General features: G+C 41.6%; 1 protein-coding gene across 1 annotated transcript in view; it reads left to right on the forward strand.

Annotated features, from left to right (window-relative positions):
- LOC137361137 (mitogen-activated protein kinase kinase kinase 5-like) overlaps nt 1–17,178 on the forward strand; it is a 221,031-nt gene that overhangs the window by 55,555 nt on the left and 148,298 nt on the right. The window contains 3 exon segments of the mRNA XM_068026081.1: nt 272–465; nt 7,539–7,707; nt 10,389–10,495. Coding sequence (XP_067882182.1) covers nt 272–465; nt 7,539–7,707; nt 10,389–10,495 — 470 coding nt within the window.

The raw sequence follows: 17,178 nt of genomic DNA on the forward strand, positions 1-17,178 counted from the left end.
TCGAAACATTATACCATGTGATCTCTCGTTGTGGCCTAAGTAATAAGTTTAGCTGGCACACTTTACTTCAGAAATCCAAAAGCTTGTCCCTGTCTTAAAGGCACACTCTTTTAATCAGAGGAGAAAATGAATACCGTTCCATGAAATATCAAAGTTACCTTTGTATTATTGGAGGCAAAGAAATGGTGATGGGGAGAAAAAGTAGACTTGCGTTCAAATTTAGTAAAATATTATGTTTTTGACAAAGTTACAACTACACCTTTTGTTACAGGCATCCTGTGGAAACTACAGTTTTATACCATACATGGTGACTCCACACAACAAGGTATACTGTTGTGAGAGCAGCTACATGAAGGGCTTGAGTGAGTTAATGCAGCCGAACTTTGAGTTGTTGCTTGGGCCGATCTGCATGCCATTAATGGATCGCTTTGTTCAGTTGCTGAAGGTTGCACATGTCAGCTGCTGGTAGGTGTTTCTTTATACAAAAGTATCATGTTTCTGCACCAAACAAGTTTCTCCAAGAAAGCCTCTATATTTAGTGGATTTGTAAAATAGTTTTCACCTGCTTGCTTGTTCATCTGTCTGTAACCGTGTATTCAATAATTTTCTTCAATATACAAGGGTAGTAATCCAAAGCCAGAGTGGTCTGCTCTTTTTAAACTTTGAAAATCCATGGCAGATGGAGGGAAACATAATGAAATGAAGACTGTTATAGATTTGCTTATAGTTTATGTGCCAAAATATTATTTTCTTCATTGGTGTTTATGATTATAGCAAATTTTTGGGGTATGATGCATGATTTTTAACCCTACCTGCCCTACAGGAACTTGATTTGCAAGCAGTTAAAAATCACCTAGGTCACTTAGCCGCCCATTCGAAGCTGTCAGAATAGGCATAATCATTAAGTGTCGACTGCAATTGTATATCCGGTCTGAGCAGGGAACCTGGACATGATTCAGGTCAGAAGAGGATTGGGAAATGGAGAACCCCTGGAAGCTAGTGTCATGCAGACCCCCACCTGCCAAGAATAAGGCATATTACTTTTGTCATATGAACATTGATTTAAACTGTTCCTGGAGTGAAGAAATGACTTGTTGGAAGATCACCAGACACTGGGCTGGAAGGTCATTTGCTTACTAAGAGACGCTGCTTGTGGAGACAAAGGACTATTCCCTGCTCCAATTCACCCAAATGGATTTTGATCACCAGACATTGAAGGTGTAAGGAAGCACATTCCAGAGACTGCTAAGGTAATACAGTCCACAAACCTCGCAGGAGAGACTGTTCCAAATAAGGAGCTAGTCACTAACCTGCTGGGCAATCTGGGATTTTTTGAATTGTGTCACAGAAAGGAGCAGAAGACAGTGTGCTACTGAAGCTGGAACAAGGAAGCCTCTCGCACTCTCGCTCTCGCTCTCGCTCTCACTCTCTCCCAAACAACCATACCCATGAAAGACACGTAAACCTCAAGAGAAAAGACTCCTACATCGGAACAAGTTGAAGTATGAACTAGGCCCCAATGAATTGCAAGACCTACCGACAACCAAAGACTCCACATTGAACTTAAAGGACTGTAACTACCAGATATTGCCTCAAACATTTCCCCTTTATTCCTTCTACTTTTTCTGTCTCTATCTGCATCTGTTTATCACGTATGCATGCTAGCGTGATCATGTCGCATATTTGTAGTCATCAACCGGATTAGAGTTTAAGTTTAATAAACTTCTACCTTTCTTGTTTAAATCTAAGGAAACCTGTTTGATTTCTTTGCCTTACAATTGGAGCAGTGAACAAGGATTCACTGAGGAGAAGCTAAAAACACGGTGTTTTCAAATTAAACCCTGTTATGGTTAAACCAGGCAAAGGCTGAGAGGGAACCCCTAGACCCCTTCTCACCTGGTCGTAACAGAAATTTGGGGTCTCGCGTCCAAGATTTGATCCACAGACAAATGAGAAATTGGAAGTAGGAAGCCAAATTGTTCCCAATCAAAAAAGAGAAAAGATTTCAATACAGGTTTTCTTCTGCTTGTGTGTGCTAGAAGACTAACATGTCTGCAACTGAAGCTAGTAGCTCCCCAAGCCAGGGGGAAGCAACTTGGGATAAGTTAAAAGCATTGTCTATGGAGGAGTTGAGGAAAATGGTTGAGCAGTGTGGGATCACTGTACATACATGGCAAGGCTAGAAAGTCTGAACTCCTATGACGAGTGGCCAACCATTTTTCCCTTGAATCTGAAGAAGCAGAAATAGGGTATTGCTAGAAAAGATACAATTGGAACAGAGGAAACTTGAATTTGAGGAAAAAGAAAAAGAGAGAGACAGGAGAGAAAGAGAAAGAACCGTCCAGAAAGAATGCGAAGAAAGAGAGCTGAGATGACTTTAGTTAACTAGGGGGCGACAGAGTAACCCCAGTGAAAGCTTAGCCAATATGGAGGAGGGTAATTCAAGGCTGGGTACAGAATTGTTAAAAATTTTCCAACTGATCCCAAAATTCAATGAGGGAGACGTGGAAGCGGTTTTTGTGTCTTTTGAAAATCTGGCAAAGCAGTTAAAGTGGCCAGCTGAGGCTTGGACTCTGCTGTTACAGAGCACATTAACCAGAAAAGCCCATGAGGTTTATTCCATGTTGCCAGATGAGAGATCATCATCCAATTATGAACTGACAAAAAATTTTATCCTCGGGGCATATGAGTTTGTACCGGAAGCCTATCGCCAAAAGTTTCGAATCCTCAAGAAGCAAGCTAATCAAACTTAACTGTAATTTGAGAGAAATAAACAGCTGGCTTTTGACCAGTGGCTGAGGGCTCTTAAAGTACAGCTCAGCTATGAGAATCTCAGAGAAGTAATTTTGCTAGCGGAATTTAAAAACTCTCTCCCAGTCTCTATAAAGACGCATGTAGAGGAGCAGAAGGCTCATAGAGCCCGGCAGGCAGCAGTCCTGGCTGATGAGTTTGCTCTCCTTTATAAGTCAGTTTCCCAGGGGAAAACTTTTCCTAATCACCCCCACAAAAACGGAAAAGGACAGTGGTTGGGAAGGTGATAGAAGCCCAAGCAGACCTGGTTTTGTACTTTTCTTTCTAAGGCCAGGAGGAGCATGAATACTTTTTCTCAGGCCCACAAGGAAATTTATATCTCTCTTACCCCAGTCTCCCCTCTGCAAGACCTTTTCGGGACATTCTTCCCAACACCTCCCCGCATGACTGTGAGCGGCCATGTGCTGCCTGATTTTCTTCAGGACAGCAGCAGCTTCCCACCCACTTCCTGCACATTCCTGGTGGGAAGTGGACCAACTAAGAGAAGAGCATGTCAGTTTCCAACTCCACCCACTGACACAAAACCCGCCTGGAGTTTAAATTGAGGCCTTTATTTCTGCTAGCATATCTTTTCTTATCCTGACTTATATTATAAAGGAAGGACAGCTAACAAGAAATAAATATTTGCATTTCTTAAATAAAACGCATTCTTCATTTCTATACTGTGTTCCTCCATTGAAACATGTCCTAATGGTCAAAACGTTTCACACGTATTAAAACGTAATTAAATGTAACAGTTGTTGAAATGTAGTTTACCAAGATCTGAATGTGTATGTCTTCTACAGTTTAAAATGTGGAATGTGTTAAATTTGTCTCCAAATAATTGTGCTCTGTCATAGCTAGAATTATACATGCTCTTAAAATTGTAAATGGAGCTCATCAGGACTAAGACGAAAAGTTAGCTTTACAGTACAAATTACAATTCTAAAGTTGAAAAATCAAAGTCGAAACTTAAACAGAAAAACAGTTAGATTTGATGGTGTATTATATACAAGCACTTTGCAGTGGAGAAGGAGAATCAGATTCTAGCTCCAGTCTCTGCTGACGTTCCTGCTTGTGTTTCCCCTCAATGGCACAATGCCAGTCTCTGGGTGCAGCACTGAACAGAGGCAGAATGCCTTGCTGATTCAAGGGAGGAAAAACTAGCATAACTTCTCTTGTGGTTAGCTGCTTATCTTCCCAATAGGAGTCCACAGTACATGCAGTTGGAGGATACAGGCTCTGCATGTTTCCTTTTGCTAAAATTAGTTACTCTAATTTTCTTTCTAATTTTAGCCACAGAGGCAGTATTGTGGAGCAATTTTAAAGATTACTAATGTTTCCTTTCCTCCCCCACCTACGCTGTGCTGTGTGAACAACTTAAAAATGCATCAAATTCGCAGTGCCTTTCATGAGTTACTTCCTTCCAACCTATTGTTTGGGAATCCCTTTTTATTTGTGTTAGAACCTCTGAATAAACAGTAGAATAAAATTTTATTTCTACAGTAGTCACATCAAAATATCTCAAAGCACTTTATACAATGACTTACTTTTAAAGTGCAGTGACTTTTTTTGAAAGTACTTCATTGGTTGTGAAGTGCTTTGGGACACCCGAGGTTGTGAAAGGTGGTCCTAAATGCATTCCTTTCTTCCTTATAACAATTATCCAGAAAATATTCTACAGCGACTAAGTTGCTGCAACACATCATTGTATATTGGAGCAAATTGAACATTTTTAATTCAGGATTGCTGAAAAAAGAGACATGCTATCAAAGCTTTTCATCTTGCACTCATCAGGACAGATGCAAAAATACCACATTTCAAAGGGAGCAAAAAGGTATACTGCATCAGAAAAGGGTGCTGATTGGTTGAGGTGTTGCCTTGGAGAATGCACCAGGGAACTATTGTCCCCCACACTTTTGTTTAATTCAAAAAAGGCGCAATGCCTGGACATGCTCCTTTTGCCTGCAGAGGACAGGTCCCTGCGTATGAATATATGTAGCTTCTAGCAAGTGTAAGTGAGTCATGTGAGCCCGACTGATCATAAGTTGGTTTTAGTGTAATTCTTAGCACATATGTGATTGTTCTGTACGTGCTGTCCAATCGCAGAATCACGTCTAACGTTAGACATTGCGTTCTGAGCTTTGCAAGTACGAGTTGGTTGAGCACAGTCAATGCTCTGCCTATTACGAAGAGCCGAAGGCTGTTTGATACGATCTGCCAGTTGTTGGGATGTACGGTCTACCTACCTCGCATCGCACCGACACTGGAATTCATTATTCATTTGTATGGTAGGCAGAACGTCTTTTTGGCTTGACGGCAGCATCCTGTTAGTGGAAAATGCCACTTGTGTTGCTACTGCATAGTAGCATCGTGAAGCGGCTAGCTTCACCTGTTGCTCAAATTATCTTGATACCTTACCCTTCCAGGCAATGAGGTAGACTGGGCACTTTTCAGGTCCGAAAGTGGTGGCCGTAGGCCGATTCGTGAGTATGTGCAATACCGAACGAGCAATGATCTGATAGGGGTAGTCATTATCCTGCAGGATAGCTTCAATGCGCCCAATTTCGGCGTCAAGCTTGCACAGTGAGCAAATGGCTTTGGCCCTATTTATGATGCATTCTGCCGACCACACAAATGAGTAATGTGGTATGTGAGTTCCAGTGTCGGTGCAATGCCAGGTATGTAGGTCATACGTCCCAATGTCTGGTGGATCGTATCAAACCGCACATCCCTTCGGCTGTTTGCTATAGGCAGAGTACTGACAGTACTCAACCAGCCTGTACTTGCAAAACTTGGAACATAATGTCGAACGTTAGATATGATTCTGCGATTGGATAGTACTTACTGAACAATCCCGAATGTGCTAGGAATTACGCTAACAACCAATTTAAGATTATCAGTAGGGCTTGCAATGTGGCTTACTTACGCTTGCTAGAAGCTACATACATTCATACGAATTATTCATTCAGCATTTATCACCCATCCCTAATTGCCCTTCAACTGAGTGGCAATTTCAGAGGGCATTTAAGAGTCAACCAGATTTCTGTGGGTCTGGAGTCACATGTAGGCCAGACCTGGTGAGGATGACCGATTTCCTTCCCTAAAGGACATAAGTGAACCAGATGGGTTTTTACAACAATCGACAATGGTTTCATGGTCACTATTAGACTAGCTTTTTAATTCCAGATTTTTATTAACTGAATTCAAATTTCACCATCTGCTGTGGTAAGATTTGAACTCCTGTCACCAGAGCATTAGCCTGGGCCTCTGGTTACTAGTCCAGTGATACCACCACTACGCCACCACCTCTGCCCTCTGTAGGCAAAAGGAACATGTCCACGGTTTGCACCTTTTTTGAATTAAACAAAGTATGGGGGAACCATAGTTCCCTGGTGCATTCGCCATAGCAATGCCTCGACCAATGAGTCAACTTGCCAACCAATCAGCACCCTTTTCTCATGCAGTATAAATTGTTGCTTCCTTTGAAATTTGGCATTCTTGCATCTGTTCTGATGAGTGCAAGACAAAAAGCTTCAACAGCATGTCTTTTTTTTCCAGCAATTCTCAAGTTCTGGACTATCAAGTGACTATTTTTGATTGACTGGTGGCTGGCCATTCTTTAAGAATAAAGCTGTTTTAGATTGAAGAACCCAACTGGTCCACTTAGGATAGGAGAAAATATTACTCCAATTGCTCAATGCTAAATGTACTGCTTAATATGGGAATAAGTCTGAGAGACCAGGGATGTCTTGGGTTCTTGTTGAGTGTGGTGGTCATACCACTACCGCTGGTCTCATCACCTTTGAATATGGGAAAGGGAAAAGAATCAGCCTGATTTCACATTCCTGACCAATGTCCAGTGAGCCCTTCAGGATAGTGCACCTATGTAGACATTAGATGAGGTTAGTGTTGGGCTCAACTGTGATGGCCCCCATGTTTGAATAACCTGCTGTCACTGCCTCTGTAAGCTCACACAGGAAAAATATTGAATCAGGTCATGTCCCAGAAAATGACTAATGAATGTAGACCTAGGCCTCAATACGAGTTAACATCTTCAGGGGACTGGGAGAAAATCGGAGAATGAGGGGAACAAAAGAATTTCAAATTTCTTTGCAACTGACAGGGGGGGATAGAAGCTAGACAAAGCTGTTTTTAGCTAAGATGACTGGCTTGTGCTGTTACATACCTATTGCGATTTAACCAGCAGGCTCCATTTTAGAGTTGGAGATTTTGTGCTAATTAAAACACTGTCTTGTCAATTTTTTTTTCCCCATTAGCTCATTGTCCCTTACTCTAATACTTCTGAATCCTTCTGAACAGGCCTTTTATAAAAACTACTTTGGCATTTTAATTGCATAAGCCATTCTGTATCATAATTACAGGAAATAACAGCAAACCAAACATTGAATGCAACAGATTTTCAAAAAACCTCAATCTTGCTCCTCTTATGTTAATTCTGTTTTGCCTTTATTGTTCTTGTGTGTGCAAGGGGTGGGTCTGTTTTCACATTAGCTACAGTGAATGGTTGTGAACATTCTTCTTACAAACCTAACCAAGAAAAAGCACATCTGAAGTATTGGACAGGAAATGTGTTTAAGTGTTTGCACTGAATTCTCTAAGTCCCAAACTTGCTCTTTATGCTGCATAGCATTTTTAAGTGACTGTTTATTCCTAAAGTGTATGTTTTCAAAAGTCAAGCTGGTGTAAGAAATATCACCCAAAGTATGTTTGTTTGTACTTCATAGTCAGTATTTCAGGGAAACCATCCTGAGTGACATCAGAAAAGCTCGAGAACTTTACAGTGGTAAAGAATTGGCTGCAGAGCTAGGAAGAATAAGAAAACGCCTGGATAATGTTGAAGTTCTTTCAGCCGATATTGTCATTAATTTGTTTCTTTCCTACCGTGATATTCAGGTATGTGTTAAGTGGATGAAGATTCCCTGAGATTATAGAGCTTTTGAATATGTTATATACCTATGTGTATGCTTTTAGATCTATATGTGTGAAATCGGACTTATTTTGTGCTGTGCTTTATATGAATATCCTGTTTATGCGGACCAGATTTCTGTCTTGAGTTTTGGGTTAAATATTCTGTCCTATAAAAGAAAATTAAAACTCTAGAAGGTGTAGAAATTGGGACCTTTCATTCCTATTATCTGAGTGCAAAATTAGGGTGAGTGAGAACGATTTCAGACAGGGATAACCTGCACAGGCATCTCCCCTCCTCGGCTTAATTGGCAGCCAAGCAGCCTGGGGCGCATGTCTAAAGCAAGCATTATTGCTCTGATTGTGCTAATCAGGGCCAAAATGCCTGTATCAGGACCTAAATGTCAAATTTGGCAAAAACTGAGCAGAACATTCACCGTGCTTGTCCCACTCATATTTTATAACCCTTCAGTGGCCTAAGCAACCGTTCTTAACAGGACTACTGAAGACCCCTAAGGGAGAGCTAAAGTTTTTTTTTAACTCAACTGAATGCGGAACCAACAGGAGCAGGTGCTCTGCCAGTTTCCACACCATTACAGTGGGCCAATGTTGGTCTGCCTCCTATGCCAGACCTACCTGAGGGCCTCCAGTCCAAAATGGTGACCTCCTACTGGAGAATGTCACCGAAGAGCATCATTATCATTTCAGATGAAGCCCAGTGCTGAATTTGTCATGGGCGCTTATGGCCTTTGCTCTCTGCAATGTTGACCATTTCTTGCATTTATGTTCATTTTGTTTAAAATTGTGGGAATGTCCCAGTATTTGCAGTAAACTGAGAAGAAGCCGTTAAGACCCCAAATCAAAGTTAACATTATAGATATAGACACTTCATTCAAAATGGAAAAACAATTACAGATGAGCAGTGTTTAAAAAGGAAAAGACCAAAAAGAATGAGGATCAAAAGCAAGCTCACACGTGGAAGTAGAATGACCTGTAAAATGCTTTACGTGAAAAGAAGTTGATTAAATGGCTGGAGTGATGTTAATCTCAGACATTAGGAAGATACATAATGAGATAAAATGAAAGCCATTTAAGAGACACAGAAAATGTTTGAATAGCTCAGGTAGCATTGGTAGGTTTTGGGCAGGTAGAAATGGAAACTGGAACAGCTGGCAAAGGGAACAGGCTTCAGGAGCTTGAGAGATTTAAAAAGTAGGTTGATGCCAAGGGTTCAAGTTGTCACGACAGCCCAGTATTCGAATGATTAGTCCCCACCCCAATTGCCAAGATAGGACTCCTCCCCCACTGAAATGTCAATGCATCACCAGCGTATTTATTGTGTTTGATACAGCTGCATATCTACCCATAATTTGACTATGACATTGTGGGCTGTAGATATTTAAACACAAGTTTAATTGAACTCTTTATCTTGCGTACCTCGGCTACTCAGTCTAGTTAAGAAAATAATCAAAAGTCAGGTCAGGGAAATTTATGAAATTAATAACATTACAATATGAGTTTTGGCTTTGTTTCAAGAATTCTTCCATTTTGTGAAAATGTTACTAAGAAATTACTACATAGTTGATTTGGTTTTCCCATGTCGTAATTGGTGCTGTCATGAGTAGAAGGTATGAGACTGTGCATTGACGGGAGGAAAACTGGTTGGGAATAAAAACAGAAAATGCTGGACATATTCAGCAACTCAGGCAGCATCTGTGCAGAGAAAAACAGAGTTAACATTTCAGGTCTGTGATCTTTCTGATGAAAGGTCACAGTCCTGAAACGTTAACTCCGTTTTTCTCTCCACAGATGCTGGCTGAGCTGCTGAGTATTACCAGCATTTTCTGTTTTTATTTCAGATTTCCAGCATCTGCATGATTTTGCTGTTGGAAACTGGTTAGGAATATCTTGCTTGGCCAGCATTTCATATCATTTTATGGTAGAATAAGAATTACTCATCGATGGAAGTTTGGTTGCAAGTGCTATACCTGTCTGCCATCTTAATAGAAGAGTCAGAATCATTTGCGGCACAGAAGGGGGCCATTCGGCACATTGAGTCAATGTTGGCTCTCCACAGAGCTATCCAGTCAGTCCCTCTCCCCCGCTCAAATGAGTGAGAGATCACAACAGAAAAATCCTTGGATATTGCTAGAAAGAAATACTTTGGCTATATAGTTCAAAGCATCTTTTATTCTAAAACAACCATATAGCTTTATGTACTTTGGATAATTAAGACCAATGCTTGCAGTTTAAACATAACACTGCAATCGATGCATGTTCTGCTCGGGTTTGATACATAAAACATATTGCAACAGAAAATGGAGTCCAACCATCTTTTTCAAAGTAAAGTCTTACTCCAAGGCATTTGCCACTTTGACTTGGGTAAACAACCATCAGCTGGTGTGATGCAAGGGGGGAATGGGTGATGGAGTGGGGGTGAGGAAGAAAACTATCGTCCCTTTTCATCTCTTGTGGAGGCATGGCTGAGATTGCAGAAACACATTATGCTGTGCAACAATTCATTGATAAACCTAGTGCAGTATACTGCTGACTGCCACATAGTCGTAATTTATTTGACATAAAAATTGTAATTCAGATACTGAATACTTCACAAAGAATTTCCAACCTTAAATTAGATTTATTTTATATCCTGAATTTCTTTTATCAAGGATTATAATTCCATTGTAACATTGGTGGAGACTTTGGAAAAACTTCCAACCTGTGATCTGGTGGACAACCCTCATATCAAATTTCATCATGCCTTTGCACTGAATCGGTAAGACATTATTTTAATGTTCATTTTAGTGCATGCATTTGCCTACATAGCTACAGGGTCATTTTTTAAAATGCCGATTTACAATGGTAAATTACTTCATGCTGTCTCTTCACAGGCCGTGCTAGTCTTGTCATTACTGACTTTTTAAAATAATGCTTAACTTTTTAATTTATTTAATAACTGTAGCTGCCAACAGAAGAGTTGTGATTGGGTAATCTAAGTATGTGATTTGCTGTCTCAATCCTTCAGTACACAGTAGATGGGCTTGTGTGTTTGTATGAGTAATGCAGATAAGTTTACAGGTACTCTGTAGGGAAAGCAGAAGGCTGTTGAAAGGAAGGAAGGCACTTTACTTGCCCATTGGAGTGGAACTGGAAGGAGCAAGTATCCTTTACTTGTCCCTCCATTCACTCCCAGCTTTTCTACTGTGCGGTAAAGAAAGAACTATCTCAGAAATCTTGTGAAAATAAATGTACCTGCAAGTTTTTTATATTAAGATGCTAACCAAATTGTTCACTATAGCGACACATATTTTAAAGTTTGCAAGTAAGGAGTAAGAATGGAAGTTAAGTAGAACTGTTTTACCCAAAGGCTAATAAAGTAGTTATGGAATAAATTACTGGGGATAATCATTGGCACATTATTTGAATTGCTTCAAGAGAACTGTAGATATTTTCCTGAAGAGAAGTGATCGAAGGATATAGTGAAAGGGGAATAGGAGTGTTAACATCTAAAAAGGAGCAGGCTGCTTGGGCTTTAGTAATCTTCTTGTTGGAAAAGGTTCTACATTTCTAAGGCATGGTATATAAGTTTATTCCCACATTTTTCTGTTACAACTGGGTGAGGAAGGGGACTTTTGCCCCTTTCCTGGTTTGGCCATAGCAGAGTTTATGTTTTAAAGCACAGTGCACCCCCCCCGCCCCCGATTATAATTGCAAATGAACCAATCAAACAGATTTTCCTAGGTTTAAACAAGAAAGATGTAAGTTTATTAGCCTTATCATTCTAACTCGGTTAAAATTACTAAAATATGCGACGCAATCACACTAGCATGCATACGAGAGAAAAACACAAATAAATAGATACAGAGGGGAAGAAAGAATTATGGGGGTGGGGTTGAAGTAGAGTTTGTAATAAATGGAATTCAGTTACTGGGTGGTAATGTCCTGAATTAAAGTTAAGGTCTTGGAGTCCTCACTGGGCCTCAGTGCACAATTTCAAGCTTGCTTCTCTGATACCAAAAGGCCGAAGAGAGGCTTTGTCTGTAGTCTTGAAGCATAGAAGTTGCCACCGTGGTTTTCCTGAGCTTTTGCTGAAGATGGAGAGAGAGGGGGACTTTTTCTTCTGTTAGCCCTGTGGCAGTTTTTATCCTTTCTGTTCAAATTACAATCTGTTTCTTTTCTGTGAGGCACAATTCAAAAAGCCCCAGTCTGGCCAGCAGGTAGGTCATGTGGCCTCCTGTTTGAAACAGCAACTTCTTGGCTGTTTGACGGATTTCAAAGCTTTCCAGACATGCTTGGTGGGGGGTGGAGTTCTGGCTCTTAGTCAAAGGATGTTAATCACAGCTATTGACAACCAATCTTGTTAATTGAATCAAGGAGCACTCCCATTGTCTCTCCATTCAGGTCTCTAAGAATGCAAATGTGCCACCATGTTTTCAGTCGCTCAGCTGTGCATTTAAAAAAAAATAAGTTCTTTGCAATGCCCGGTTGAAAAAGTTTCAAGTTGTGTCCCATATGACAAAATTAATATGTTTCCATTTGGCAGGTGTGATTTCCGTCACAATTATTTTTTGTTTCATTGTTAATGAAAGCACGTACTGGCATTGATGTTTAATATGGGTATTCACAAAGTGCTATACGTTCTAATGCTGTTACAGTTTCCATGGTTGAAAGACTATTTTCCAGTTTCCACAAACTGTAATTATCAACAGTGTTTTTTCTTCTTGCGCAATAAAGTGGCTGTTTGTATTTTTTGACAAATTGTATGGCAAGTTAACATTAGCAAAAATATCTGAGACACATGGGTGGCGCAGTGGTTAGCACCGCAGCCTCATAGCTCCAGCGACCCAGGTTCGATTCTGTGTACTGTCTGTGCGGAGTTTGCAAGTTCTCCCTGTGACCGTGTGGGTTTTCACCGGGTGCTCTGGTTTCCTCCCACAGCCAAAGACTTGCAGGTTGATAGGTACATTGGCCATTGTAAATTGCCCCTAGTGTAGGTAGGTGGTAGGGAATATGGGATTACTGTAGGGTTAGTATAAATGGGTGGTTGTTGGTCGGCACAGAGTCGGTGGGCTGAAGGGCCTGTTTCAGTGCTGTATCTCTAAATAAATAAATAAAATAATGTAAGCTGTTTCAAAAATTTGTTGTAAATGAAGTTCAGTTGAAAGGAATTTGACTTCCGTTATGAGAAATTCTAATTAGTGTAGGTCAGATGGTTTCACAGGTCGGCGCAACATCGAGGGCCGAAGGGCCTGTACTGCGCTGTAATGTTCTTAAAAAAAAAATCTCTCCTATTAGTCATGGATCTCAGGCCTTGATTTCAACAAAAGAAATAGAACTTGAAAATCCAGTTCTCCGATGGAATGACATAAAAATGGCAATGTGGAAACAGGCTGCTTGATCTAACCAGTCCATGTTGGTATTTATCCTCTGCACAAGCAGTAATCTTAATTTCATTTCCTTCAACCGCCTGTCCGACTTATTCTTAAATGTTGACATAGTCTCTGATCACATAGGAAATAAGAGCAGGAGTAGGTCATTCGGCCCCTCAAGCTTACTCTGCCATTCAACTAGTTCATGGCTGATCACCTACCTCAATGCCATTTTCCTGCGCTACCCCCATAATCCCTTGATATCTTTAATATCTGGAAATCTATCATTTTCTGTCTTGAACATACTCAATGACTGATCTTCCACAGTCCTCTGGGGTGGAAAATTCCAAAGATTCACCACCCTCTGAGTGAAGAAATTCCTCCTCATCTCAGTCCTAAATGGCCTATCCCTTATTCTGAGACTGTGTCTCCTCGTTCTAGACCCCACCCCCCACCCAAATATCCTTGCTGCATCTACCCTGTCGAGCCCTGTAAGAATTTTGTATGCTTCAATGAGATCGCCTCTCATTCTTCTAAACTCTAGAGAACATAGGCCCAGTCTCCTCATAGGACAATCCCGGCAACCCAGGGACCAGTCTGGTGCGCCTTTGTTGCACTCCCTCTATGGCAAGTATATCCTTCCTTAGATAAGGAGACCAAAACTGTGCACAATACGCCAGGTGTGGTTTCACCAAGGCTCAATACAGTTGCAGCAAGACTTCTTTACTCCTGTACTCAAATCCTCTTGCAATAAAGGCTTAGCTGACTTACTCTGGTAGTGCATTTCAGAGCTGCTTAACCATCTACATTAATATCAATCACCAAGCAGCCTGATTCAATGTGCTGTATCCCATTCCTTCATAATTTTAAATATCAAATCACTGGTATCCTCTGTAACTGAGATTTATTAGAGCTTAATAAAAGCTCACAAGTGATTTCCTTGCAGTTGCATATTTTATTCTACAAGTACACAAGTTTTCATTTGTGAATTAACTGATGCTAAGTTTTAATTAAACCACAAACGAGTGAACATTGAAGACTAGAGTTGGCTATGATTCTCTCAAGTCGATGCACAATGTGCTGATAATCACACACAAAAATGATGACTGCTTAGGCCAGCTACTGAAAAGTTACTTCAGCCCATGGAATCATACCTTAGCAAGGAGTTAATGGGGTTTGATTGGGCCATGTATGATACCTGCATATAGGGTAAGGACAATGAAGAGGTGCCCTTTACCCGCATCGAAAGCAGGCAATAGGTTATTTGCATGTACAAATAAAGAGTCTCACGACTGCTTCAGACCTCCACTTCAGCATTAGTTGCCTTGAGCCAGCAAATGTCACTCACATGTATTGAAAAAAAGGTAAGTTACTTAGCACAATCACTATCCTGAGTGCTGCTGGACCCAAGCTCCCTGACCTCCGGGCCCTCGTTGTGACCTCTGATGTCTCCTCCCCAGCCCTGCCCTCCAGGCCACCCTCCCCGACCCCCAATCATTCCCTCCCCAAGACCACTGATTGCAATCTCCCAGACACCTTCCCCAACTTTCTCCCGAGTCCCATACATTCCCTCCCCAAGGCCACCGATCATGATGCCTTGACCGCCCTCATCACTCGCTCTGCATGAATCACAAGGTTCTGGGTTCAAGTCCCACTCCAGTTCTTGAGCACAAAAATCAAGGCTGACACTCCAGTGCAATACTGAGGGAGCGCTGCACTGTTGGAGCTGTTGTCTTTCAGATGAGACTTTAAACTGGGGCCCCATCTGCTTGCTCAGGTGGATGTAAAAGATCCCATGGCACTAGTAGGAAGAAGAGCAGGGGAGTTATCCCTCCCGGTGTCCTGGCCAATATTTATCTCTCAATCAACATCACAAAAAAAACAGATGACTTGGTCATTATCACATTGCTGTTAGTGGGAGTTTACTGTGTGCAAACTGGCTGCCACATTTCCTACATTACAACAGTGACTACACCAGAAAAAACTTCATTGGCTGTAAAGCGCTTTGAGACGTCTGGTGGTCGTGAACGGCGCTAAATAAAAGCAAGTCTTTTTTCTTTTTCTTTTTCCTCCCTGAGGCCTGATCATGTACCTGCATGGCCTGCCGCTAAAGCAGTCTTCAGTCTAATGAGGTCCAAGGCCTAGATGTTTGTGCCTCTTCAGACGTCACTATTTGTGCACACAGTAATTTCCTTGCAGTGGTGGGAGCAGGGCTGCGGGCTGGGGTCCTGAATTTCTCCTCCCCCTTGGCTCCAGGAAAGAAAGGGAGAAGAAAGTGAAAGAGGGGAAAAAAGGGCAATAGAGTTAAATGCAAAGCTTTCAGCAGATTCAGAATCATTCCTTCCATTTGCTTGCTTGTGCTTCCCTCATTAAAAGGTCATAAATTCCTTATACAGCAGTCTCTTGACATTAATGGACAATTTGATTCAAATTACTACACTTGCGATAAATGGAAAATATTTTTGGGATGCCGTGGTACTTAATTCTGATTCTATGGGTTGATTTTTACTGCAACACCACAAGTTGCGGTTGCTGCTCTGATCTTGGTGGCCCGCCCGCGCAGTGCGGCCGCCACTGAACCGCCGTGATTTTTTGCGTGGGGGCTTATTTAAATGAAGGGGGCAGAGCAGCCATCCCCGATGACGTAGAGGGGGTGGCCACTCCGATCTTGGCAACAGCGTCTGGCGTCACCGTGCAGGTGTCGGCGCCATTTTTAGCAGACTTCAAGCCCTGACAGATTATTAGCATTTTTAAAGCCACCATCACCTTTAATTTGAATAAAATCAGTTCATTAAACATCAAAGCCCCTCTTCCACCCCCACAATGATGAAGCAATATATTTATTTCCCTCTCAGCCACAAAAAATTACTTTTTGCCGGTCCCGACCTTTCAACCCCAAACTTTGAACTCTTTGCCCTTCAGCCCCTTCCCACCATCCCCTCAGCCAATTGAATCAGTTTTCACAGCACCACTCCCCTTCCTCCCTGCCCCGCCCTGAGAATTTCACTGCTCCCCCCTCCCCACCAGTATCACGCCTCGGATGTCCATGAGGACATCCAAAGGCGCGGGAGTTCCAGCCAGTGGCTGAAATATTGGCGTGGGACAGCCGTAGGGACCAGGTAAGTTTATTTGCATGTTTTTAAATTAGTTTTAATATTAAAATAAAGGCCCTGCCGCCGAGCGCCAGGGTGCCACACCGAGGCCTCGCCACCGCCGGTAAAATGCGGTGGGGCATTCTCAGCATCGGGGGTCGTGGCGGGCCCCTCCTGGAAGAATTTTTGGGGCACCCCTGCCATGTTTCCCGACACTTAAGGTTGAGTAAAATTCAGCCCTATGAAACTAAAAGTGACCTATTAATGGCTCCTATGTCATGTTTATCAAGTGGTCTATTTTGGTGTTTTTAGCAGCATAAAAACATGTTGCAGAGAGGTTGTGGCAGTAAGCTTGCAGATTCACTTAACCAAATGTACTGGAGTCTGAGAAGTGCTTTATTTATTTGATCAATGTGACTGTTGAGCACAAACTGTCTGAGGATTGGTGCTTCACAGAAGAATAATAGTGCTTTACCGCAGCTTGATCATCTCAAAAAACAATGTGACAAGTTATCTTGTATTGCAACAATGGTTATATTCTGATAAATAGTACTTGTACTTTCCATGTGAAATTACTGTAAAGGCAAGTCTTTGTGTGTATAATCTTGACTTCTAATAAAAGTGGAGACCAAAGACATTTTTCTTCAGCTGCGTTTGTATGAGTGAATTATTCAATGCTCCTCAGTCCTGACTGGTATAAGCTGTCAATATTGATGTAAGTACAAATGTTCTGAGGCCCTCTGCCTGTAACAGAGCCTCATGGGCAGTGACTAGTATATCACAAAAGCACAGTGGGTAACCACAACTATTTTCTATCCATTTGAAATGGGAAAATGATGTCTATGCTGTATAGTGTCTGCATTGTTTCCTGGTAACCAGGAGTTGAATATTACTCACATAGTCCATTCTCAATCCAAACAGAACAAAAAGAATCAATAACAGCTACAAGTATGAATTGCAGACCTGTACGATTCTGTGGTGGTCCTGTGCTTAATTTA

The sequence above is a fragment of the Heterodontus francisci genome, chromosome 3 (genome assembly GCF_036365525.1).
Source record: "Heterodontus francisci isolate sHetFra1 chromosome 3, sHetFra1.hap1, whole genome shotgun sequence".
In the NCBI taxonomy this organism is placed as follows: Eukaryota; Metazoa; Chordata; class Chondrichthyes; order Heterodontiformes; family Heterodontidae; genus Heterodontus; species Heterodontus francisci.